We start from the raw sequence: 27,864 nt of genomic DNA on the forward strand, positions 1-27,864 counted from the left end.
ATATTGAGAGGTGGTGTAGAAGGATCAGACTCTGAAGCGGGAGAAATCTGAGGCTTCCTTTATAAGAATGCACAAAGTAAAACATATATCTAAGTTTAAAAGAATATCCAGGGGCACCTGGGTAGCTCAGTTGTTGGGCGTCTGCCTCAGGCTCAGGTCATGATCCCAGGGTGCTGGGTGCGAGCCCCGCATCGGGCTCCCTGCTCAGTGGGAAGCTTGCTTCACCCTCTCCCACTCCCCCTGCTTGTGGTTCCCTCTCTTACTGTGTTTCTCTCTGTTGAATAAATAAAATCTCAAAAAAAAAAAATATCCAATGAACATTAAAGAAATGATGAGTCATAAGTGTATATGGGTTTTTAGACAGCGTATTCCTTTCTCAGTGGTTGAAGTTCATCTTACAATCGATGACATCTTAGATTTAATGAAATCAAAGTATTTATTGTTCTTGATTTAAAACCTCTCTAATTACATCACCAATTACAAGTTTTCTAAGAATTTCACAAATTTTTCATTTTTCTTTGACAATTAAAAAAAAAAAAAAAAAACCCAACCAAAAACACCAGCAGGTACAGGCTTTAAATTCAATTTAATTTTTACTTCCATAATTATGTCCACAGCAAAAAAAAATATCTTGAGGATTTTTTAAAAGGTTAATTTTCTGAATATTCCAGATTAATGACTTTCCAGGAACCCATGAAGTCACAGGACTCTTAGATATTTCAAATGTTTCAGGTGGCTGATTCCTGATCTGAGGAGTGAGGGAGGGTGGGCTGAACGCAAGTGAGTGCCTCCGAGCTAAGTGAAAGATCTGGGGAGCATTAAAGAGGCCTACTGAATGAAGAGGTTTACAGAACAAAGATGTGATGGTGTTGGCTTTATTACTACTATTAAATTAACAGAATCAAAACTTCCATAGATTTCAAAAGCAAATTTATTCATAAAATATATGAAAAGATTTGACAAAAAATAAGGCTAGAAAACCTCCATAATCTTATACATCTCAACATCACTTACCAGTCAATAACCAAAAGTCCAATTTGACTCCTATTTTTTTTTTTAAGTAAAAAGAGATCATTGTACATATTCACTTGGTAAATATTTTTTCATTTTAGGAGTTACACAGCTGAAAATAGTTACCCAAATCTAGTCTGACCATGCCATTTTGGGATTTTAGAAAGTGATATTCTTTACAGAAACTTACTGACACTGAAATCTCTCAAAGTATATTTACGAAGTTAATTCACAGTACTTTTAGAACTATTTTAAACCAAGTGTTATGGTAAAATATGTAACTCTGGGGATGAAGAACAAATTTAAAATACAGACAAGTATCAACTTCTTCTTAGAAATGGAGGGAAAATGGACAGAGCTGGAAACAGTGGTGTCCCGCTGCAGCAAACCAGTTCTGAGTCCGGTCACTGGAAGATAGCACTCTGTGTTTCACACCCACAGAAAGGCTAGTCTGGACGTTGGCATCTGGGGTCTGTTTTCATCAGTCAAATCCAGCTCTGTTCAGTGAGGGTCAGAGGATCCCATGCATGTCCTAAATACTAGGAGTGTTCCTCTGGAAGGTTTCAAGTCCTAAGTCTTCAGATCAAATTTTATGGAGTTTTGTAATAATCAATACTCTTACCATTTGATCAAATGAACTACAGATGCAGAGACCCCTTTTATCTGGACTCCAGTCCAAACTGGAAATGGGCTGAGTAGACAAGGTGACATTCTGCAGAAGGCTGACAGAGCCCGCAACTCCCATCTCTACTCCCTCAGAATCTTTCTTTGACCGCTGAACAGGGTATTCACTGCAAACAAGGCCAGAGAAATCTTAGCATTCTCCACACTGTGTTTACAAGCATACAGACCAGTAGCTCTATTTTTACTTCTATGTTGATTACTACAACTAACTGATAACTACTTAAAGAATCTTTCTAACGTTGTTTTATAACAATAAAGAGAATATGTGTGTGTGTGTGTGTGTGTGTGTGTGTGTGTGTTTCAAATACACACACACAAAAATCAGCATGTTGGGGTCCATTCATTCAAAAAACAGTTTCTGAATTAACTAGATAAGATGCCCTAGGAACTCTTGTGTGCTCAGTAATACAACTTAACTGCACTACTACCAAGGGAAAATGGCAAATGGAAATAAGGCTAAGTATCATTTTACTTAGACCAAATCTCTTTTGCTGGTATAATACTCCGACAGCAAATCTCCAGACCGGTTTGAAGATTATACTAGATATCTTTTCTGGTAAGGATTCAAGTTCATACTGAGATAAGCTTCCAATTTCTAATTACACACAAGTCCCCAATCATCAAAAATTCTAGCTGTAAATGTGTTTGCACATCACATGGAATACAACTCCATATGTGGATTACAAAGAAAACGGGAACCAGTTCCTCAAGGAAGCAGCCTAAGGAGTTTGGTTCCCAGGCAGAATAGTGACGTGCTGCTGCATGGCTTAACTAAGGACACAGGCAGAGCCTAATGGAGAGTGCAGACTGGGCTGGAAGAAATCAGGGAAGGACAATGGGCAAGATATTAAGAAAACAGTAGTTACCAAATGGTCTGTCTACCCGGCATGCTCCCAGAATTCTTAAAACTCTTCCTCTGCTTTTTACTCACAAAAACTATACAGTGTTGATCTAATGCATTCACTCTGTTTTTGTTTTTGTTTTGTCGGCTAGATCCCTAAATACCTTAACACTTTTCAAATGTAGCCCTGTTTTTCAGCTTCCCTGCTAGCTTCTAAAAGGAGCTAATACATAGACATGTATTTTGCAAATGTGAAAGTCCCAGCTATACAGAAGATGGTGTTTTTCTTCTTCTTCTTCTTCTTTTTTTTTAAAGATTTTATTTATTTGTTTGTCAGAGAGACAGGCACAGCGAGAGAGGGAACACAAGCAGGGGAAGTGAGAGAGGGAGAAAGAGGCTTCCTGAGGAGCAAGCAGCCCGATGTGGGGCTTGATCCCGGGACGCTGGGACCATGACCCGAGCTGAAGGAAGACGCCTAACGACTGAGCCACCCAGGAGCCCCTGGTGTTTTTCTTCTTATATCATTAATCAAACTTTATTTTTGAACTATCCTTCAGTTGCAGGCTTGTGTTGTTAGGTATTTTTTTCCTTGAGTGATGGAAAAAGAAATACCATTCACTCCTATCTTTTATTGTGCCTTTTAAATGAGCAGCTGACCTCGTACATGCCACCTTAGGGACTTGGGATTCAAGGCACATCTACAGCTGTAACTCAGGCAGCCCCCAGCACACAGAAAGCAAGCTCAATGACCAGGCTTTCCCTGAAGACCCATTGGGCCCTTGGCGCTCTTCTGGTTCTTTCATTACAATGGTATCTGAACTTGGGCAAATGAATTATCAGGATCTAAAATTAAGAATTCCAACCCTTGGGGCGCCTGTGTGGCTCAGTGACTTAAAGCCTCTGCCTTGGGCTCAGGTCATGATCCCAGGGTCCTGGGATTGAGCCTCACATTGGGCTCTCTGCTTAGCGGAGAGCCTGCTTCCTCCTCCTCTCTCTCTCTCTCTCTCTGCCTGCCTCTCTGCCTACTTGTGATCTCTGTCAAAAAAATAAATAAAATCTTAAAAAAAAAAAAAAAAAGAATTCCAACCCTTTTCTTATTCTCTAGAGGTAGTGTTGTAATGACCAGATGGTAGTATTTCCAAAAAGCCTTCAGTCACATTTTTCATATCAAAACAAAAAAAGACAAAAACAACAATTTCAATTAAAAAACCACGATTTTAAACCTATGAAAAGAATGATTCCTAAGGCACCCTGATATATGGAAGACACAACTACAATGACAAGTATATGCAGTGTGTCAAAAGAAGGTTAATATTTACTAAGTGTAAAGTAAGTACATGAATGTTTTAAAAAGCTGACAAAATAGCACTTATGTAATACCATTTAATTTAAAATCACTTCAAAATGAATGAAGTCAAAGGAGGAAGAAAGACAACAAAGTTCAATCCAATCCTACTTTCCTCCCACCAGTAACTTAAAAAGCAGCAACGTGCACAGGCAGAGACTTACTACTTCCAGAGGTGAAGGCTGCCGGCGCCTCCCGCTGTCAGAAAGAGCTCTCTGTTCTGTGGCAGGTGTCGGACCTGCCACACAGTTGATTTATGAGCCTATGAGGATGAGAAGCACATAACTAGTTTTTACATTTATATGATAAACAAAGACTGCCCTAGAAGAGAAACTCTGTAAAAAAATTTTTTTTACTACTATAATTTCAACTGTTATTAAAGTAAAGTATTTCTGGCACATCTCTTTGTGAGGGCTACAGAGATTTATAGGAGTCCATCACAAATTAAGAAAAGCATCATTTTTCTTTATTGCTTTATGCAACAAAGTTCTACTGGATTAAAAAATGTTAGATTAAAAGTCCATATAAGTTTCTAGTACCATATAAATTATGCAAATAGATTTTTACACATTTAAGTATCTCTAGCTCACTCCGAGAGAGAAGAAAAACTCGAGATGCAAACATATATACTTCCTCCTAAGGGGAAAAAAAGGATACTGAATTTAAAAAAAAAAAAAAAGACAATAGACTTTATTTTTTTTTTAAAGATCTTATTTATTTATTTGACAGAGAGAGAGAGAGATCACAAGTAGGCAGAGAGGCAGGCAAACAGAGGGGGGAGCCGGCTCCCCGCTGAGCAGAGAGCCCGATATGGGGCTTGATCCCAGGACCCTGAGATCATGACCTGAGTTGAAAGCAGAGGCTTAACCCATTGAGCCACCCAGGTGCCCCTAGACTTTATTTTTTACAGCAGTTTCAGGTTTCCAGCAAACTGAATGGGAACTACAAGAAGTTCCCATACACCAAATGAACTTTAACTTAAAGCTCCCAGAGCCTTATCTTTAATTTATACCATTTGACCTGTCTAGTCTTCAAAATAGGGATCATAAGACTTATAAATGGTGTTTAAAGCCATAATAAGCCAGGGTCTTTATCAGTCACATTAAACTAAAAGACAAAAATGGCAACTGGAAGGTAATAGCTTGTTAGCACCTCGACAACAGCTAATAAATCAGTGTTAATGGTGTATTCACTATAAGGGATCTGAGAGAGAAAGAGAGAGAGAGAAATGGAGGGAGGCAGGGAGAAGGAAAGAGAAGTGAAAAGGAGGGAGGAGAGTCGGATGGCGGGAAATAGGAAAGATTTTGTTTGCAGAGACAGTGAGACCAACTAGATCTAAGTCATTCTTAGATACTTCACATTTCAGTGAGTGATTTGTCTTGGCATTTGACTTAATAGTCTTATAAAAGGATTACCACTAGCAGATTAAAATCCCATATCTCAAAATATACCCTTTAAGTGTGTAAGACTCCTCAACTGAGTGGGTTCAAAGTGTTAAAACCTATTTCAATTTTAAACTTCTCTTTTGATTCTGAAAGCTGATAAAAAAAAACAAAAACAAAAACAAAAACAAAAAACAAAAAACAAAAAAACCTAAAAAGCAAGAGGGGACATGACCCCTTAAAATATATTGGATGAGGGGCACCTGGGTGGCTCAGTTGATTAAGCATCTGCCTTTGGCTCAGGTTATGATCCCAGTGTTGTGGAATTAAGCCCTGTGTTGGGCTCCCTGCTCAGCAGGGAGCCTGCTTCTCCCTCTCCCTCTGCCTGCTGCTCTGCCTACTTGTACTCTGTCAAGTAAATAAATAAAATCTTAAAATATATACTGGATGAGGGGGGCCTGAGTGGCTCAGTGGGTTAAAATATATACTAGATGAGAAAAGTGTTATAACTGTATAAAGGATAATTTAACAAAGTGCTTTATATTGTTTGTAGATACATAAGTATATTCAGAAATAACAAAGGCAAACAATATTGCAATTTATAGCTGCCTTGTTAAGATTTAGTTCATCAGGCAGTGACAGCAATTTTATTTAAATAATAATTAACAGTAGTAACCAGACAAAACAGGAAGGTTTGAGAAATACTGCTGAATCCACAATGGAGGGGGAGAGCGCAAGAGAGTAAATTTTTATTTCCTGAGCAACTTATATATTTTAATCTTATAGAAACTACAAATCTGTAACTGATCTTTACTTTCACACTCAAGGAAGGTAGAGTCACATTCCCAACCCGTCTCTGGCCAACAACAGGCTGTTTCAGCTTGAGTCTGATGCAGTCCTTACTGCAGGCTTCATTATAGTTTTTTTCTTTCTTTAACCAGTATTTTCCCTGTGCTCTGCTTTCTTCATCTATTTTTGAGGTTGTAATACCATATGTTTCCTTCTAAGCTACCTCAGATACTTCTGGAATAAGGTAAAGTATGTATATATGTGTAAGTGACTGACTGAAGAATTTTTTTGAACCTACTATGTGCCCACGATTGATGCTATAAATAATTTCACTTAATATAGAAAACCAGAATATAAAATGTGAAGAAATGACATAAGGTATATGTGTTATATGTTCTGAAAAGTATGTAGATACTAACACAAATATTATATATTTATTAGAAAACACCAGGCTAGATTTTGTTGATCTAATTCTTCGCATCAGCTAGTTGTCTTGGGATTGTTCCTAAAGTACAAAACAAGATTCTTAGCCAGCTGAGGCCTTTATTATAATCAAGAAATCTAAAACTGATCAACTTTGAGAAAGTACTCTCTGCACAGAAAAACTTGTCAAGTTCCCACAAGAATATATTAAAAATAGCTCCTTTCATATAAAGACCTGGAAGGAACCTTGGTGACTAATTCTATTTATTAGTCTAAAACAAGCAATGAACATTCCTGTTCATAGAAAGACATTTCCCTCATATTTACCTTCTCTGAAACAGAAGCAAAACCTTTCGTTGGATGCTGTGTTCTCATGTCAAAAACATGAAACTTTCCTTCCAATGATGTAGCTACTAACTTATTCATACTTATGTCTTTTCTGTCAAACTCCAAGCTACATACCTGAAATAGAAAATATTTATTATTCATAGCCTAATAATTATTATTCAGGAGGCTCTGTTAAACTAAGTAAAACAACTTTAAAAGCGTCAGCTCATGTGAAAGCATTTAAATAATCAGTTTATCTTTTGAGGATCAATACATCAAATACTTCTTTTTTTAAAGATTTTATTTATTTATTTATTTGTCAGAGAGAGAGAGAGAGAGAGAGCGCGCACAAGTAGGCAGAGGCAGAGAGAGAAGCAGGCTCCCTGCCGAGCAAGGAGCCCGACGCGGGACTCGATCCCAGGACCCTGAGATCATGACCTGAGCTGAAGGCAGTGGCTTAACCGACTGAGCCACCCAGGCATCCCTCAAATACTTTTAACTGAAAAAATTTCTTCTTAGTTCATAGGATCAACAAACCATTTTGAGTTCCCCTGTCTAGAAGATTAATTTGGAAAGCTATATAATCTTTTATTGTTGTTACATAGTTATTTTATATAATGCAACCAAAGCTAATTTTAGAAAACAGGAAGGAACCACATTCTTTATTAACGGTATACGGTATATGACTCAGGACCCCAAAATCTCCAAGTACTTGGGGAGGCTGTTACTATTCAGGCTTTCTAATATTAGCAGGAAAAAAGGCCTCTTACTAGCTCATTTTAATATCACACTGCATAGCTACAGAGGTCCACAGATAGGCTACAGGGACTGGTGACTCACCAGGGATTGTCATACCACATCTGAGTATGTGTTCACTTTCTGAAGAGAGGCTCCATGATTTTCATTAAGTTTTCAAAGGGCTCCACAGCCCCAAAAGTTAAAAACTACTGGCCGAGGGGCTGTACGAGATGAGTCATTGGAGGCGCTCTCCTTATGAAATAGTTCAGAGGTGGACACAAACATGCTCAAGCTATAAAGCAACCAAATATACCTTACCCCATTTTTTATGTTTGTCTCCCACCGCAACGACATATTTCTGAGATCAAACAGTTTGATATCCCCATTGTCATAGCCAGCACAAACAACACGTTCCTCTTGATTATAAGCATTGCCTAGAAATCAAGATACGTTGCAGATCTGTACAAATGCTCATTTGAAGGCTGCTAAAATAATGTTATAAAACGACACATATAGCTTGTACCAAATCTCACACACACACACACAATCACACTAGGCAGAATCTCATTTTGCTAATCCTGACAGGACATCAAGATTATTAAGTTGGTTATCTAACATTGTTTTTCAAAAAAAAAAAGCTCATTTGCTGAGATTCTCTACTGAAGGGGTAAGTGAAAGTGTTCACTGGAGTCTAAGTCCAAAGCAAATGTTCTTTCTCTACCATATTTGCAGACTAAGAAGTCTCGAGATTCCTTCTATATTCATCTACACGTCTTGTGACCTTTTATCATTCCTACCCTGTACTATAATTAGTGTGGATATCATGCCCTCTTTACTAAACTACAAGGTTCTTGAGGCAAGACTAGGAATCTCTCTCACCTTTGCATGTCCACAGTATTCTGGACATACTTGACATTCATAGAAGAGTAAAAATAATGGATTATTTTTCAAATTTAATGTCCCCAATTTCAAACTGCACTTATATTCCTTAGATCAAAGATGAAAGGCATTAATGGACCCATAGGTAATTACTTTTTAATTACCATATCAAATTTTAGATGATGACTCTAAATACAAAATCCTGAAATTTCTTACCAAACTGTACACGTGCTAAGTTTATATATTATTGTTCATAATGTACAAACACAGTAATTCCCATATAAGAACTTGTTTTTTCTTTAATTGGAAACCTAAAACTTTCCTCTGATTACAAAATACTGCAATTTTAAAATAACATATGAAAGTTAAACAGTTCACATATACTGTTAAATTAAATTTTTAATGTCTGTTATCAACAAATTATTTTAATTACGGCTCTCAGTAAGAGATACTAGGGCACACATCAATTAGCCCTACAAAGTCAATATTCATTTTATGTATAGTAACAGAAGAACACATTTATCAAATTATAACAAATAATTCTGTAATGGCATAACTATGTTCTAGAAAATAAACATCTTCTGTGTAGCATATAATGTAAGATTTGTTAGGTCACATTCGAGCATCTGAAACTCTGCTTGGCTCCATTAATGGCATTTGGTTCTAAACTAGGTCAACATTATCTAGTTAAACAGAAGTATATAATAGTAGCAAATACTTTTGAGCACTTAATAATTTAAGCACAAATCTAAGCACTTTACATGTATTAATTCATTGAATCCTCATAATACTATTAGGTAAATTCTATTATTCGTTCCACTTTATAAATGAAGAAACTAAGGAATAGAGACACTCGGTAAATTGCCCACTTCACTCAGCCAAGAAATAACAAAGCGAGGATTCAAACCGAGGCCCCGGAGGCTGACATTAACCACCACCTCTATTTGCCTCAATAAACTATCAGAATAATCCACAAAACAGTGTGTGATGAGACTATTGGGAATTTCTGAAAGCACTATGCTTTTTACCATCTGATACCTCAAATGCAAGGTTCTTCAATAATTTACCGAATGCCACAGTCCAACAGTCTCTCTTGTTTTCTCCTTGTACAGGTTCCATATTAGCAACAGGATCATCTTTTTGCCTTGGGTCCCACACCTTCACAGTTCCTGTTGTGCATATAAGTGAGTTGGCAAAATTCAATAGTGATTGATGACATTTCTTTTCTGCATTCTCTTCCTATGACTTCCTGTGTATATGGCCACATTACAGATAGTATAACACTTAAAAATATTCATATATTTCTGACTTCTACTTGGGTAAGTTGTATTTAAAGTCTTGGTTTTTTTTTTGAAGACTTTATTTATTTATTTGACAGACAAAGATCACAAGTAGGTGGAGAGGCAGGCAGAGAGAGAGAGAGAGAAGCAGGCTCCCCGCTGAGCAGAGAGCCCAATGCAGGGCTCTATCCCAGGACCCTGAGACCATGTTCTGAGCTGAAGGCAAAAGCTTAACCCACTGAGCCACCCAGGCACCCAGGCAAGCTATATTTAATAACAGAGATACAACCCATGTTACCGTCAGACTTGATTTCCAAGTTAATAGATACACAGAAAAGCCAACGACTGTTCTAAAGTTTCCAACAAGGTGTAACTGACAATGTTACTGACTCAGATCATGTCTTTCTTTGAGTCTAAACCTAATGTACTATTTACTTAGAAGAATATCATTGTTATTTTAATTCTTTTCCATACTACCATATAATCATGGGCATTTTTCTTATACAGATGAACAAACTCTAATTTTTACATTTATGATTTCTTATATGGGGTTTTAGAATACTATCTCACATACAATTAAGTTTAATTTCCCTGTGGCAGTAGAGATGAGGGAAATATTAAATAAAATTAACACATATTTCTTCTCATTGCTTCTCCTTTTAATGCAAACTGCAGGACTACTTAACTAAACTCACCACTGCCTATGAGAAATACAAATGCATTTAATAAAATGGCGAAAAGGCAAGTACTTAAGAGAGAACAGGACAAGGGTGAAAAGCCCTTAAAAGAGATAATAAACTCAGGAAAAGGAGAGATATCCCACTAGATTTTTCTCCAACGATAAAATAAAGTTGGTCATTAAAAAGGCTACTTTAAAGAGAATAAAATGGTCACAAATGTGACAAGAGGTTATTTTATTACGCTAGAGGGTTCATACAAATTGATAAGATGCATATGAAATTTGCAACAGTTAAATGAGCAAAGAATATAAACAAAATTCACAAAGCAAAACTAACTGAAAAACAAATGCAGAAAGAAGTTAACACAAATTGGAATGGACTACTATTTTTATCTATAAAATTAGGGGAAAATGGAAAATCAATGCTGGTAGGATAGACTGGAAATCCACCTCATCTATCATAGTTCAGAATGGACATGGATACTTTGGAAAGTCTGACAATAACTTTTAAAAATAATAAAGTATGCTTATTCTAAAAAGTTATATACATGATGATACTCATTCCCTCATTATTTTATAGTCACTCTCCCAAAACAATAAACAAAAACTTAAAGCAAACTGAATGCTTAACAAAGACATAGTTAAGGGCTCCTGTGACACATCCATAGGATAGAATATCACAGTCATCAGAATGGTAATGATGGAAACAGCAACATTTGCATATGACAAAGCACAAAATAAAAAAAGACAAAAATCATATTCACACTGACAACTATATAAAATGGTATACAAGACTGGAAAGGAAAACAAATCTAAGGGTTATGCTACTGTGGTAGACTGAATGCTATTTTTCCTCCCCTATTTCATATTTCTTCTATTATTAAAAGGAATAATTGATTTCTGAAACACATATACTCTTGAATAACTATTAGAAAATTATATCTCACTTCTTTTAAAACAATTTCCTCATGGTCTCGAGCAGCCATTAAAAACTAGCCAAACCCACTAAGATACCAAATTTTTTATGTACCCATCATGAAGAAACAAATTCTGACTCCTCTTACAGTCATTCAGAACATCTTTGGACACCAATAGACCTGGTCCCTGTTAGTCACCACAGGTAGAAAAGTAGAGTTCATGCCCTTGGATCTTTCACAATGCTTAGTGGAAGGATCATAGAACTTCGATGTTCAGCCAGCTGTCAACACGATAATTTTTGCAAGTACTAATTCTACTTTTTAAAAAAAGAAAGTGAGGGGTGCCTGGGTGGCTTAGTCAGTTAAGCATCCGACTCTTGATTTCAGCTCAGGTTATGATCTCAGCGTCATGAGATTGAGCCCTGGGTTGGGCTCTGCATTGGGCATGGAGCCTGCTTAAGATTCTCCCACTCTTTCCCTCTGCTCCTCCCCACCCCCCAAAATGTGAAAAGCTGCCACCCACCTTATATTGTCAGCTGTCTCAAAAACCTGTAAAGAAATTTTAAATCTTTCAAAGTTCAAAGGAAAATATGATTGTAAGGATTTGAACTAGCTCAAAGCTAAAATAGTAAGTGCTCTGTCTCTATCTCAAAACACCCAGAAGTCTGAGGCAATTGAGGGCCATGCAATTAAACGTACCTATTAAAACAGTACAGTTAAATTTAGGGAATCATGGCTACCAAAGAGGATTTCCATAAGAGAAGATGTACTGTTGCACAAAGATTTATCTAAAGAAAAAAAAAATTTTGAAATACAAAGAATACTTTAACTTACCATCTCGGCTGCCAGTCACAATTTCTGGTGCGCCTTCCCCAATTCCCAGTCCACCTACACCATCTATGGTGTTTATAATTTCCTTATGGCCCTTTACGGAATATACTGGGATCTCTGGAGCTTCCAAATTCCTAGACAACACAACACAGCTTCTTACTTACTCCATGTGTCCCAAACATTTAGTGCACTACTCAAATTTAAGAATGCATACTGTACTTAGATTTTTGTTTAAAAATAAGGGCTTTGCTGTGAAGCTAATTTATACATTTACTTCCAATATTCTCTCTCTATTTGAGTTTCTTTCGAGCCCTCAACGAGAACTGTCATAATTCAACTTGGAACTCTACATCCTGAGCCCACTTAGTGATTCTCAGAGATAATCTATCTAGGACCTTTGCACATGACTTATTAGACAAGCTTGATAATAAATGTGGGCTCCTCCCCATATGTAATGGATGAGGAGCCCCAAATCTGCCAACCCTTTGGGTCACTGAAATCTAATAATCACTACTTTAAACAAAGAGTAAATTCAAAGTAATTCAGAATGCTTTTTCCAAATAGGTCTTGGAAGTCTGATCTTGAGATCTTTTGGAAGGATAAAATACAAGTAGTGTTTACTTTGTATACATTTCTCCCTTTATAATGTACTATTTTCTCACTAAATTCCATACTATTTTTCTCTCTTTACATATTTTTCAGTGTATCATCATGCTGGTCAAAACAAAGGCAGGTGTGTCTAAGTGTAGTTTAGTTAAGAGAAAGAAACAGAGATTCACCACGAGTGCCTGAATCTACCCAAGATGGCAGGGTGATGAATGGTTCAAGTAGGTTACGTTAACATATCCCTTCACCTGTCTCTCTTTTTTCTACTAAAGCTTCTAAATCGCATTTTTCTATAACAAGTTAGTTTCTGATAACCTACACTCAAAAAAAATTAATGTAGCTATCCATGAAATGTAATCCTACCTTATTACTAGGCCAAGATTTATTGGTAAAATCTCCCTAATTAAAATTTCAGGTAGCTCAACCTAGTTCAGAGACAGTTTATCTTTGTAGTATCACTGAAAGAAACAAGACTAAAAGGGCTGAGATTCTACTTAAAAGAACTGTTTTACTGTTTTTACAGACTTTAAAACACTGTTTTTATAACATGAAATTATAAGACTTAATAATGAAAATAAGTCAGTAATACCTGTAACTATACTAAGGCACTCTATTAGGAAGACAGTCAACAGTGTATATTTTTTTGCATATTCTTATACTGAAATATGTTATTTTTAAAAATAACAATCAGACTCGTCTTTCCCCATTTCTTTGAAAGAATATGACACAGCATATAAGAACCATTAAGTATTCTAACAAATGCAAACTTAAGTATTTAGCAGTTAAAGCAAAGGGAAGTTAAAATATAGCTTCATTCTGTTTTATATTGTGATTCTAAAATAAATATGTTAGAGTAATTCAATTACAAAGCAACAGATTCTAAGTGAGAATCAAGAAAGGTCACCTTTGAAAACAGAAGGCAGAGGAAATCGTTTCTTCCTAGAACATTACTATATATACTTCACACAGTTAAAATAAGAAACATTCTTGAAAAGTAATTAAGGAGAAATATCAATTCCTGCAAATTAACTTAAATATGAGGAAATAATTCTAGGTAGAACATGAAAATTACAAACATTTGGCATAATTACAGTTTTGTTCATTTATAACAGATTTATATTGATTTGTTCAACAGATGTTTTCCTAAAAAGTTGTGCTTAGATGTTAGCTAAAGTATTAAAAAAAACTTTAATAAATTGAGGATTCTACATTAAAAAATTAAACAGGGGCGCCTGGGGTGGCTCAGTGGGTTAAGCCTCTACCTTTGGCTCAGGTCATGATCCCAGGGTCCTGGGATCGAGCCCCGCATCCGGCTCTCTGCTCAGCAGGGAGCCTGCTTCCCATCCTCTCTCTCTGCCTGCCTCTCTGCCTACTTGTGATCTCTGTCAAATAAATAAATAAAAATCTTAAAAAAAAAAATTAAACAAAAAAATTCAGTAGATTATTCTGTAATGCCAATTGTCCTGTTGATATGTTAACAATATCAAACTTCTCTGTGTTACACATGTGTGGGGAAGAGCCCTTTATGTACACTTATAAAGTATTAAATGCTAGCCCCAAACAGCTGGTGTGGAAATAAATACTGGTAACATTATGAAAATATCTACAGAAAAACAGTATTTTTAAAAGGGTTTTGAATATAAAATCTAAAAATGTGTATTAATAGACAATTCTTGCATTTTTATAAATAGTTAAAATTGAACAAGAAATTTTAAAATTAGAATTCTCTCTTTCAGAGGAAGAGCAACAAGACTATCAAAGGAATAGCCTACCTCATGTCTTAATATTGATCAAATAATCTTACCATATATGAAGGTTTCCAGCAAAATCTCCAGTAGCTAAATATCTCTGCTGTAAAGATGTTGCACCAAATGTTCCACATTTAATGGGTTTGGCCTTTTCAATCTTGACAGAAGGGAGGAAGAGAGGATACATTATTTATGTAAGCAGCTATTTATAATTCATGATATTTATGGCTCTATTATGGAACTTTAATAAGACACATAATATAAAAAGCAATTAAAACACTTTCTGGTCAAAATTATCATGCATTTCCTCTAGTCACTTTCCTATAGTTTAAAAGTATGTAACTGTCAAAGAGAATGAGTTTTAATTTTGCCTTTCCTCTCATCTCACTAATGAGACATTCAAATGCTGACAAGTATACCATCTCCACTGGTTTGCAAATATGAAAATTTCAGCATTTAATGTGCTATTCTTCTTTAAGATCCTCAGCAGAAACGAGAACATAATGAAGATATTATTCTTTCCAGATGGCTACTGGAACAAAAATGTTTATGTGTCTCTTATAGTTTTCCCTGCAGGACCCTATAAACTGAGAATGTTTATGTCCTTATTCTCTCTGGGACCTTATCAATGCATGGAGATTTGTATACATGTGGGTACCAAAGGCACTGCTATTGGTATGGATTAGACAGTATTTTGATGTTTCTTTAAAAAGCAACTGCTCCCCGTATTGCATAATCACAGTAGTAAAACAACTACACACTGATGTACTATTTAATTAATGTGGCTTATGGGAATCATGTATAGACCATATCACCGAAAGGGTCCTCGGAAATGATATCATATCCCGCCACAAGCAAAGAGCTTGAAGCATACAGCTTTATACATTTGCCCAACTCGGGCATTCAGCATTTTTAAGGAGTTCCTACTAAATGCAATCAATGGACTAGGCAGAATAGGATACAAACATGAAGGAGACTGGCCATGCCTTCAAGAAGCTTACAATCAAAGCATCAGGACACACCTATGCGTTATGCTATTCTCATCTACGCCCACACCTCTGTGGGGCCTCTGCTAATCTTCTACTTCCTGATGATTTCCATTTGTCTGCTGCCCCCTACCCACCCCCGCTCACCCCGACCCCACCTGTTCAGGCCACTGAAGTCCCTCCCGGAGTGTGCTGCTGCCTTAAACCCTGGGAACTCTGGGCAATGCGGAACCAGATGAGGCAGCTACCTGATGCCTGCTGACACCATACTCTAGCCCTATATCTTCCCATTTACTGCTGGCCTCAACACGGCAACTATTCCTCCTATTTAATCTCTTCTAAACTCTTAAGTTTTGTGTGTACAAAAGTAATATGTGTTCCCTATACAAATTCAAACAAAACAAAAAAACATCAAGAAGTGAGTTTCCTTTTGATGCTCCCCAGTAGTAATCTCCATCCTTCTAGATTTACAAGCATACATAGGTGTGCTTTAATATAAGAAGGCCCATAATATATTTTCATTTCACTTTCTTTTGTTTGACATAACAATATTCTGGATATACTTTTTTCTCTCCACAGAGAGCTCCAGTTTCTAGATTTCTTCTTGTAACCTTTCAGTTCTGAGCCAATCGGCATCCCTCCTACTGGGTTTAGCCTATTTCATATAATTTAAAAAATGATTTCCCTGATACTTCCAGTGTTTGGCTGAGCACTTCCATACAGAGTATACACAGCAATTTTCAAAGAAAAAGAAAATAAAATTCACTTAACACAAACTGTAAACTTTTCTTTCCTGGCTCAAAAGATATGATTATATGGTGCAGGGCTTTGGAAACTCCCAGCCTGTTGAGCTTTCTCACTGTTTGGGAGAAATTAGCAAGTTACTATGTAGCCAGGTCTACAAGAAAGCATTCACAGCCTCCTTGGAACTGTCCAGTAATCAAAAGCAGTCATCGACAATAACAGGACTGTAAAAGACCACACTGATGAGAAGCATAAAATCACAGAATCATATTTTTCTTTAGAATACATATGTGGTCTGATAGTTCAGTTATTCAGAAAACTGATATTCATTTCAGTTATTTCTCCAATTTTATAAAAGTTATCTTATAATGCAGCAACACCAAGAATCAAAATTTTGTCAGTTTAACAAAGTAGTTTCCAGGGCACCTGGGTGGCTCAGTGGGTTAATCCTCTGCCTTCGGCTCGGATCATGATCTCAGGGTCCTGGGATTGAGTCCCACATCGGGCTCTCTGCTCTCTGCTCTCTCTCTCTCTGCCTGCCTCTCTGCCTATTTGTGATCTGTCAATTAAATGAATAATATCTTTAAAAAAAAAAAAAAAAAGAAGTCACCAGTCATAGTTCCCACAGCTGGAGGTACAGAATGAAGATGAGCCTCTCAGGTAAGCAGCGGGATAGACAGACACATGGTTCCAAGAACTCAGGGGATTGGCAGCTGTGGGGAGGTTGCATCATGTATTAACTCTCCAGGAAAATTCTTCTCAGAGACTGGGGAAGAGCAGTCTCCCATGTTCTCCTCTTCTACCACCTAAAGCACGATGCTTCCCACAATTCCACTATCCCCTGGGGTCTTCGACGGGGTATGTCTTCTTCCTAAGCCACAGGAGAGTTTTACCTTCAAAGCTAACCTCTACTTTTCAGTCCCTATATTACACACATAGTTCTTTGAAGACTGGTAATAAAAAATTGGGAAGCAAAAACTTTCCTATGTTATTATTTTTTTAAGATTTTATTTATTTATTTGACAAAGAGAGACACAGCGACAGAGGGAACACAAGCAGGGGGAGTAGGAGAGGGATAAGCAGGCTTCCCGCCAAGCAGGGAGCCCCATGCATGGCTTGATCCCCCGGGGATCATGACCTGAGCCCAAGGCAGGCAGACACTTAACCGACTGAGCCACCCAGATGCCCCCTCCCTATGTGATTTCTTTATCTAACTTTCACCTTTTAACCATTTGGGGCAGAGAATCTCAAACCATGCTCCTGGAACACATCAATCTTCTGGTACCAACATAAATTTACACACACACACACACACACACACACACACACACACAAACTTAAAAAAGCTAATGGATATGTTTTTCTCAAACTTATGTTTTCTTGGATATTTTTTAGCTTGCCTATTAGAAAATATTAGCAAATGTACACCAGTAAGAAAACCTGGAAATGAAGATTTAAAAATTTATGTATGGTTATTTCATGTGATATCAAGACCACAGTATGATAAAATAGCCAGATTTTTCTACTGGAAAAACCCTTCTTTGTAAGGAATTGGAACTTATTATACCAATGTTTTATGGAGTTTCAAAAACAGCATCACAATGTTCAGACATTTTGGCTTCTGAACACATCTGAGAATCCCTACCTTAAAAGGAAAGTAACCAAACAGAGAACCACTTTATTGCAATAGATCCTATATTAGATATTTCCATGTGTCATTGCACAAATTCTGAAAGTCAGTCTTTATTGAAATATAATGGAATGAAATAAAATGCACCTACATTTAGAGTGTCACCAAGGCCTGTGGTAGACAAAAGGTACAAAGCTCTTTGAAATCTTGCCTTGATTCTTTGGCCTTATTTCCTGCTTCTCTCCTCTCTACTACACTCCACCCATATCTGCAGCTTTGTTTTTTGCTCTTCAGACACAACGAAGTCGATTCTACCTTAGGACATTTGCATTTACTATTACCACTGCCTGAATTGCTCTTCCCTCAGATCATCATGTCTTCCTTCTCCTAATTCAGATTTGTTTTAAATGTCACCTCCTTTAAGAGACTTTCCATGCTCCTCCATTCTGAAGTGGAACCCCTAAATCACTATCACTCACCCAGTTTAACCTTCTTTATTGCACTTACCAATAAAACTATCTATTCAGTTCTCTATCCCCATCCTTTCTAGAGTGAGTGCCATGAGAATGGGACCTTGTCCAATCTGTTAAACACTTTGTAGGTGGTCAACATTCGTTGACTCCAAGCATAAAGGAATATCTATCAATCTCTCATTCCTAGTGCTGGGGAGAAAGAAACCATTACTGAAGTCTATATTCTCCTTTCTCCCACATTTTCACATGACACACCATATAGTTTCTGGTGTCATTTATATGCAATGATAAAAACAGCATCCATATATTGAATACATATATCAGATATGTTCTAGATGGCTAGGCCATCCCTCTTCTTCCTAACACAACTGCAAGCAAAGTATTTGGAACACTCCTTTCCAGATGAGGAAACAGGTTCAGAGGACGGGGCTTGCTCAAGGTTCCTAGAGCCAGGAAGACTCCAAGCTCTTTATACTAAACTAGGCTGCCCTCAGATCTACATGTAAATCAATTAAATAAAGTTCAGTATGTAGCCCCCATTCTATAAACCCAAGAGTCATTAGAAGTACCAAAGAAATGTTCCAACCTTGAAATGGATTGGTGAGGGAAATGGTATAGTCACTAACTGAATCTACTTTCAGACTTGTGCCTTCAGTTTTTACCTTGATTCATATCTTTATAAGATATAAATGCATGGTATTTATGCTTCCCCCATGTTTTTTCTCCTTATATCAAAGAAAAATAAAGAGATTTATAGGTAGTAGTAGTCTGCTGTGCCAAGAGTCAAATTCAACTCAAAATATAAGAACATTAAAAAAAAAAATCCAATGTATAAACATCTGATCATCTGCAGGACAGTGAGGACTGCAGTTTGCTGAGAAGGGCTGAGCTCTGCTGGGAAAGGGTCTTACAGAAACAGGGGTATTTTCTCTTTCTAAGATATTCATGTAAATCATAATAGCTTTTTTAAGAAGGGGTGCTGGAGTGAAGCCAACTTTTTATAGTTAATAAAAAGGCTCCCTCCCTGCCTGTTAAATACTTTATCTTTGAAAAGAAAGATTTAAAAAATCCAGTGGTTACTTAAATTTTTCTTGCTGGGGAAAAAAAAAAAAAACTGGCTAAAAAGATTTTATAAAATGTGTTCCACAAAGAAAATTTGGTCTATATTAACAGGTTTTGCTGTGTGACACACCATAGATGGTCATTTTGGACCCAGCTGTTGGTTCTCTTTGCTACAATAAGTGAACATGATTAAGGAAGCCCATGATGGATAATTCCCATGAGAGCTATTTTTGTTCTGTCTGTGGGTGGGTCTAGTACAGCCTGTCAGTATTTCCTCCTCCATATCCCAGCACTACTTTAATTAACATTAAAAGGGTTAGTCAACCAAGTGGTAACAAGCACTGAACTCAGTGGCACAGGGACTAAAAAAGGAGACATTTGTTACCTTATTATTTTTACAGTATAAACATCCACAACTGTGATTCCATTTTTCAGGGCCATCCCTCGTTCTTTATGCCAATTAGAGAAAAGCTGCCCTTTACAGGATGAGGAAGTCTCACATTTGTCAAGTTTGATAAGAAAGAAACAGATTTCAGCTTTCCCTGGACCCTGCAACCCTGTGTGTGGTAGAGCAAAGTGCTCAGCTGTACAAGAAGGCCCTCGCTCCCTGTCTGTCCTTAGTAACAAGAGAAGGCAGCTGTCCATGAAGACCTCTTTGCTTCCTTCACGTATTTTTACCTTGGATGCATGAGATGTGGAACACATGACTTGTAGTGGTTCCACAATGAACCAAGTATTTCAATAATTCATCTAGCCCAATTGTAGTCAACATTGGTAGTTGTTAGATTCACCTCGTTAAAGTTTTAAAAATACTGCTATCTAGGCCTCACTCTAGTGTAGTTGCAAGAGTCCCACTGCAGGGTGCCTGAGTGGCTCAGTCATTAAACACCTGCCTTCGGGTCAGGTCATGATCCCAGGGTCCTGGGACTGAGCCCCACATGGGGCTCCCTGCTTTGCGGGAAGCCTGCTTCTCCCTCTCCCACTCCCCCTGCTTGTGCTCCCTCTCTCGCTATGTCTGTCAAATAAATAAATAAAACCTTAAAAAAAAAAAAGTCCCACTGCATCAGAATTCCTTAAGGTGGGACCAAGGCATGATTATTTTAAAACACACACACACACAACAGCGACAACAGAACATACTCAGCTGACCCTGATGCACAGTGAGGGCTGAGAATCACTGAGCCTGTATTAAACTGATACCCTTTTCCACTGCACCATCACAGCCAAATGTAATCTAAGTTCTTAAAAGTGTTTTTGCATTAGTCTTATCCTCTCTTTAGAAGAAGAAACTCATCTTTCAAGTACCCTTTGTCCTTCTTTAACATACTATTTTGAAATAGTAGGTTGCCAATATTTAGAGACAAAGGGCACTATTTCACTTTGTGGAAAAAGTGTATTCCTGGGGACCTGGGTGGCTCAGTGAGTTAAGCCACTGCCTTCGGCTCAGGGCTCAGGTTGCAATCCCAGGGTCCTGGGATCGAGTGCCGCATCGGGCTCTCTGCTCAGCAGGGAGCCTGCTTCCTCATCTCTCTCTGCCTGCCTCTCTGCCTACTTGTGATCTCTCTCTGTCAAATAAATAAATAAAAATATTAAAAAAAAAAAAAGTGTATTCCTGAAATGTACACAAATTATATTTTATTTTTAAAAAGTCACAAGTCTGTAAATGCTCTCTGGTGAAATTTGATGGTATTTAGTATTTGTTCCTAATATTTACCTATCAGTTTCTGTCTGCTATTCCAATGTTTTCCATTTGTTCAAACCCTGATGCCCATTGATCAATGATCAATAAGCCAATATTTAAATTTTCCAAGTTATATCCTTATACAGATATACATTCACTCTTTCTTTTAACAAGCAATTTATTGAATGGCTGAACCTTACAAACCACACTAACAAAAAACACTATCCTTACTCTCCAGGAGCTTACAATCTAATTAGAGATAAATGGGACACAATTACATACTCCTGGAGTGGGTAATAATCACCAAAAGGATGTAGTGAAGAGGAGTTTGTGCGGAGATCAGAAAGGGATTTCCTAAGTCAAATAATTTGAACTGGACCCTAAAATAGCAACATTAACAGGTGCAAAGGGGCTAAGTGGTGTGCAACCGAAGGCAAGGTAGAAGAGAAAAAGCCATGTTTAGGAACTCTTGAGTACCCGGCTAGAAAAGACAAACTGAACAAGGAAACTGGCACTGATAGATATTTAAAGTGAGATGAAACCTTATATACCTTCACATCCAAGCTTGACAAACTATATTCATCCTTTATCTACCAGTTTAATGCCTATCTGGTCCAAGCAGACTCTCTCCATAGTTTTAAGCCTTGGAGTTCTCAGCCTTCTCTGTAGTCTGTTAGAACACTAAATATTTATGACTGATCACCTGAAATCGATGCATTTTAAAAACAAGTGTAAGAATGTCAACATCATTATTCTCTAATTCTTTCAATAATGATCTTCACTAAACTTGTGAACCTGATCTTGACACACCCAGTTAAAGTCCTTCAGTGATGTACCATTTAAAAAGGAGTATATCTTATAAATGACCTACAGACCTTGCAAAGTCTGCTCCCTTTCCGGAGCTTCCACTGATGCTGTTTTCTTTGGAAACCACCTCCTCTACTACTAATTTAGCCTAGTTAGCTTCTATTTATCCCCAATCTGTTTCACTTTCACAGAACCATGTTACTTTATGTTAGAGAATACATCTCGGTATTTATGCATCGTCGGTTTGATTATCTAACTGATTCTCTCTCCCACTAGAAAATAAACTCCATGAGACCGGAGACAATCTCATTCACATGCCTGGGATTACAGGCAATGAATTGGTAACTCATTGAAAGAATAAATGGTTACGGGGCGCCTGGGGTGGCTCGGTCGGTTAAGCGTCTGCCTTTGGCTCAGGTCGTAATTCCGGGCCAGAAATCGGGTTCCACATCCGGCTCCCTGCTCCGCTGAGAACCTGCTTCTCCCTATACCTCTCTCTCTTCTGTTTCTCATGAATAAATAAAGAGAAATATTTAACAAATAATAATAAATGGTTGCGTTGTCTCCTCCCATTACAGTGCAGGCATCCTGGAGCCTGCCTTGTCTCTGCTTGTATGAAAGAATATTTTACTATTTACATTATTACTTAAATCGACTCTCCACAAACAACTGCCCACCGCCTAGAACCTCAAATTTAGATACGAAGTCTTCGTGTCACTTCCCAGAGACCTCGTGGTGGAATGGAAGAGTGGCTGCAGGAAGGGGCCAGCAGGGAGATGCTCTGGCCAGCCGAGAATTCAGGACTCGAACCAAAGCCTTTTACGTCGGAAGTATTCCTCAGTTTGCGATCTCCTTCGCTGGTTCCGCGCAGCTCGAGCTGTGCTTTTGGCGGACGCTGGACCGAGGCTGGGGCAAAAAGAAATGCCAACTTCCCCCACCCCCGGATCCGCACTCGCTCCCTCACCAACGGCAGATCCTGGACCTGGGCAGTCTCGCCCGGCACCCACCTCCCGAAGCAGCTTCAGGTCCCCGTGCTGGATCTCGTACAGTTGAATGACGCCGGTGCCCCGGGCGAAGTTGCCCATGGTCACAAATTTGGCGCTGCAGGGCACCCATTTACAGTCAAATACCGTGTAGTTGAGTCCCTTCTGGATATGGGCGATGATCTGAGGTTTCTCGAAGGCCGACATGGTCCAGCCGGTTTCCCCTCCAAGGAGCAGCACATCCAGAGCCTGACAAAACACTAACCGGGAAACCAAACTCCAAACATAAACGACAGTTTCTGCCCCCCTCCCCCCGCCCTCCCCGTAGTCGCCTTGTTCGCCCTGGCGAGGTGGGTTTAGTTGTCTCAGATAATGCCTGATGCGCTACTGAAGTCAAGCCGATAGTTCTTCACTGAGAGCACAAATCTACTCATCGTCTTTACCTACTACCATTCCTACATACACATATTGGAGATGGCAATTGTTTCGGCTGTGAGTGGTGGAGCCAGACGGGCACCACAGAAATCAGGCATAAATTAGGATGTCCCCGCTTTCCTACCCCCCCCCCCCCCAGCAAACGCACAAAACCCTGCTTCAGGTCCCCTGCGTGGGACTTCTCAGGAAGCGGGGCGGAGGCCTGGGGCTGGTTGGCGGACGCTGCACCCTGCGTGGCGCGCCTGCGCGGTGCGGCGGCGCTCGCGTTCGAGCCGGAAGCACATGTCGGAGCTAGAGATAACCGGGCATGGAAACGGAGATGGAGGCGCAGAGCGCGGGGGCCGAGGACGGCTTCACCCAAGTCACCCGCAAGGGTGGCCGGCGGGCGAAGAAACGGCAGGCTGAGCAGCTGTCCGCCGCGGGGGACGGCGGGGACGCGGGCCGCATGGACACGGAGGAGGCCCGGCCCGCGAAGAGGCCCGTTTTCCCTCCCCTCACCGGGGATGGATTCCTGGTACTAGCGGGGACCGTGGGACGGGAAAGGGACCGGAGACAAAGGCGGGCCAAGCCGGTGGTCTCTGCGGGATGTTGAAAGTGCGGGGGCTCTTCTTTACTGACGTCCTTAAAGAAATGATTGTCTTGCACGAAGTTCATTTTTTCAGTTAAAGAAAGCTTCTTGTGGAAGAGCCGTCAGTTTACAGCTCCACCTCCATCCCTCGATCCATCTCCCGACTTGTGTGTTCTTTTATTGTAGAGTGGGAAAGAAGAAACAAGGAAAATTCCAGTCCCAGCTAACAGATACACGCCATTAAAAGAGAACTGGATGAAGATATTTACTCCTATTGTAGAACATTTGGGACTTCAGATACGGTTTAACTTGAAGTCGAGGAATGTAGAAATTAGGGTAAGGAGAATGTCAACCATTTCGCAATATATTAGGGTTTCTTTTTTCTACAGGGGTGAAAAAGCGTGAATAGACTTTTCTTAATGGGACTTATTTTGTTAAGTGGTCGTTATGCAGTTTTCTCAAGTAGTATAGTGAGTTTGAACTTCTTGAATGTCTTCAAAATCTGCTTCAGCACAAATGCTAGTTGAATTCATAAGGTGGACAAAAGGTCATAACCAAAATATTGGTTATGCCTGTGCGTGTATTTTATGATGCTCTTAGCAGAGCAGGGAGCCGGATATGGAGCTGGATCCCAGGACCCTGCAATCGTGACCTGAGCTGAAAGCAGTCACTTAACTGAGACACCCAGGTGTCCCTGAACTTGCCTTTTACGTAGGGATCTAAGTCCCAAGTTCATCTGACCAACTCTTTGAACCTTTTTATGTCCACACCTGTGGGGGACTTTGCTGTTTGAAGAAAGCCCTCTACTGCATACTCTGTTTTCCAGCCTCGATTCCAGGCATCCCTTGGAATCTGGCTCAAGTGCTTTCTTCTTTACGATTGCTGTGTGTTTCAGTCCTTTCTGCGGAGCCTACACTCTTAAACTGTGCTTGGCTGTCTTACGACTCGCAGAGGCATCAATTTGGATTCCACTCACACCTGTTGGGACTGCAGGATGCCAGGCACACAGTGGTGCTTTGGCATGCCCCATGTCATTTTAATCTTTCAGATAGGCCTGTGAAGTAGTCATATCCCCACCGTTTAGATGTGAGGAAACGGAGTCAAAGGAGTAGGTTAGTCAGAGTCATCAAAGTCGTTCACTAACAGGTGAGTCTTGTTAGTCCTGAAAAGATCCCCCACTCTGACCTTTTTATTTTACAAATGAGAAAACTTAAGACCTGGAGCACCTATGGGACTTTCCCAAGTTCACATACAAGATTGGAACTGGGAGCTAGTTTTATATGTACATTATACAACCTTGCGTAGTTAGAAATTTGTCAAATATGTGGTCTCCTCAACTAAATTGGAGTCTTTGTGGAAGAATGGAAATGATACTTTTGGAATCAGACCTGTTTCAGAATTCTGCCTTTTTCACATTTCAGTACTTCAGTTTTCTCAAATATAGAACTTATCGTATTACATAACTTTCAGAAGCTGTTGTGTGTGAAGCACCTTTGCGGTGCCTGTCACTTTTAGTGGCTGAGATTTTATGAATAGCAGCTGTATCTGCAGTTATCTAGTAAAGCCTTTAAGGACAAGATCCTGCTTAAACCATTCGTGGTAGTTAGTCCTGGAGTTGGTGCTTTGGGAAACATCAGCATATGATGACGATTATAAGCTGATGATCACTCCTAGTGTTGTACTAGAATATTTTCATTTCCAGTCATAATATGTGCCTCTTTTCTTTCTTTTTTTTTTTTAAACAGACTTGTAAAGAAACCAAGGATGTTAGTGCACTAACAAAAGCAGCTGATTTTGTGAAAGCCTTTATTCTTGGGTTTCAGGTGGAGGTAAGTGATTTCATGACATCTAAAATAGGTGCTTAAAAACACTTAATATGAGGAGCACCTGGGGGGCCCAGTAGGTTAAGTGTTGCCTTTAGCTCAGGTCTTGATCCCAGAATCCTGGGAATGAGCCCCACACTGGTCTCCCCATTCGGTGAGGAGCTTGCTTCCCCCTCTCCCTCTATCTGCTGCTCCCCTTACTTGTGTGCGCTCTCTTTCTCAAATAAATAAAATTTTTTAAAATACACACACTTAATACAAATGTTTCAGTGGTTGGGCTTTTTAAAAAAATTGAGTTTTCTAAGTCTGGTGAATTTTAACTTAATAGTTATTCTCAGGTATATAAATGCTAAATTCACAGCATTTATATTTATGTTATAGGACGCACTTGCCCTCATTAGGTTGGATGATCTCTTCCTAGAGTCTTTTGAAATTACAGATGGTGAGTATAAGGTGATCTTTTCCTGTTAACTATTGTACTGCCGACTTTGTTTTGCTGGAGACTCTTAGCTTTCTAATAGCATCAGTTGACCTGTATTATTAGCCAGTTTTAAAAGTATATATATTTTGTATCTTTTAGTAGGGAGATTTAGGTAGTGATTAAAGTTCAATACGGAGCAGGTGGTATCCTGGAATTGCATGTCTCCTGAGGCTTTAATCTCTCATTTAGTGAAACCCCTAAAGGGAGACCACCTGTCAAGGGCAATAGGAAGAATCGCTGGCAAAGGAGGAAAAACCAAATTCACCATAGAGAACGTGACACGGACACGGATAGTTTTGGCTGATGTGTAAGTATCTGATCTTGGAAAAATTATTGTCCTGATTTATATTTGATCTTCTGCTTGTTTCAAGAAGTCATAAAGTTTGTACTTTATGCATAATATTGCTACTGACTCTTTGTCAATATATGGTTCTGAATGAAATACATCGTTACCTCGAAAGCAGTTTAAGTTATCTGAGGAAATCTTGGGAATTCTCGTGTTTTTCCTCGGTTAGCAATAAAGTACAATAAAGGGCACATGGTGGCTCAATTGATTAAGTGTCTGCCTTCGGCTGGGTTCCCTTGGTCTGGGAACCTGCTTTTTCGGTTGGGTTCACCTTCAGTCCGGGTTGCCTGCCCCTCTGCCCCTCCCCCTCTTCATGCTCATTCTTTCTCTCTGTCTCTCCCTCTCAAATAAATAAAATCTTTTTTTTTTTTTTTAAAGATTTTTATTTATTTATTTGACAGGCAGAGATTACAAGTAGGCTGAGAGGCAGGCAGAGAGAGAGAAGGAGGAAGCAGGCTCCCTGCCCAGCAGAGAGCAGAGAGCCCGATGCGGGGCTCGATCCCAGGACCCTGGGATCATGACCTGAGCCGAAGGCAGAGGCTTTAACCCACTGAGCCACCCAGGCGCCCCTCAAATAAATAAAATCTTAAAGAAAAAAAATAAAGGAAATGTTTAGAATTACTATTAAAAGAAGGTGAAGATTTAAATACTATCCGAGGGGACTCCTAAACCAATAGGAGACAGCAAGGAGTGGATTTTTAATGCCATTGTGACTTTCCTTTTCAAGAAAGAAATATATGTGTATAGTTTTACACATATTTTAAAACTATATATAAAGGCCTTTCATAAAAGGACAACGAGTATTGCACGTTGGGTGAAAAACCTGGGAGCAGCTCTATGTGAACAGAAAGAAGATGATATAGGCTTAAAGTAAGGGTGCAGGAAGTCAAGCTGGGATTAGCCCTTGTGGGGGTTGAAGCTGCTGCGGGGCCAGGTTGGGGTTGCTGGCAGATGGTGTGGAGATTAGATAATGCCATGAAGTTGGGGGACAAAGCAGGTGACTGACAAGAGGAGGGACGTGCCTGCGGCTAAGCATAGAAGTAATATTTAAAATCATACTAACTTGGCTGTAAACTCGGGCTCACCATTTTTTAGAGCCTAAATTTGAGACTCTCTTTTACACTCGAGGGATAACAATGATACCAGGTTGATGCCCAGTTACTGGAAGACAGGTTTATTATAATTTTGATCTTTGAGAGGGGAACCTGAGGGGGCCATGAGGAAAACTTGTTTTGCACTAGACATTTTAAAATATTTGGAAATGCATACGACATTTGGAAGTATCATACGTAGCCCTAAAAACCTTTGCTAATTTAGAAATCTAAAAATGCAACTGATGTGCTAATCAAATTATAGATACTATGA

At 39.0% G+C, this 27,864-nt stretch overlaps 1 protein-coding gene across 1 annotated transcript in view; it reads right to left on the reverse strand.

Moving 5' to 3' along the window:
* Positions 1-913: 913 nt before the first annotated feature.
* DNAAF10 (dynein axonemal assembly factor 10) overlaps positions 914-27,864 on the reverse strand; it is a 99,561-nt gene continuing 72,610 nt past the window's right edge. The window contains 9 exon segments of the mRNA XM_045077920.1: positions 914-1,802; positions 4,046-4,143; positions 6,803-6,937; positions 7,859-7,974; positions 9,487-9,588; positions 12,130-12,260; positions 14,537-14,637; positions 22,871-23,301; positions 23,422-23,774. Coding sequence (XP_044933855.1) covers positions 1,595-1,802; positions 4,046-4,143; positions 6,803-6,937; positions 7,859-7,974; positions 9,487-9,588; positions 12,130-12,260; positions 14,537-14,637; positions 22,871-23,301; positions 23,422-23,774 — 1,675 coding nt within the window. The 3' untranslated portion in view covers positions 914-1,594.

Source organism: Mustela putorius, unplaced genomic scaffold (assembly GCF_011764305.1).
Source record: "Mustela putorius furo isolate JIRA1106 unplaced genomic scaffold, ASM1176430v1.1 tig00000224_pilon_pilon_pilon, whole genome shotgun sequence".
Taxonomy (NCBI): Eukaryota; Metazoa; Chordata; class Mammalia; order Carnivora; family Mustelidae; genus Mustela; species Mustela putorius.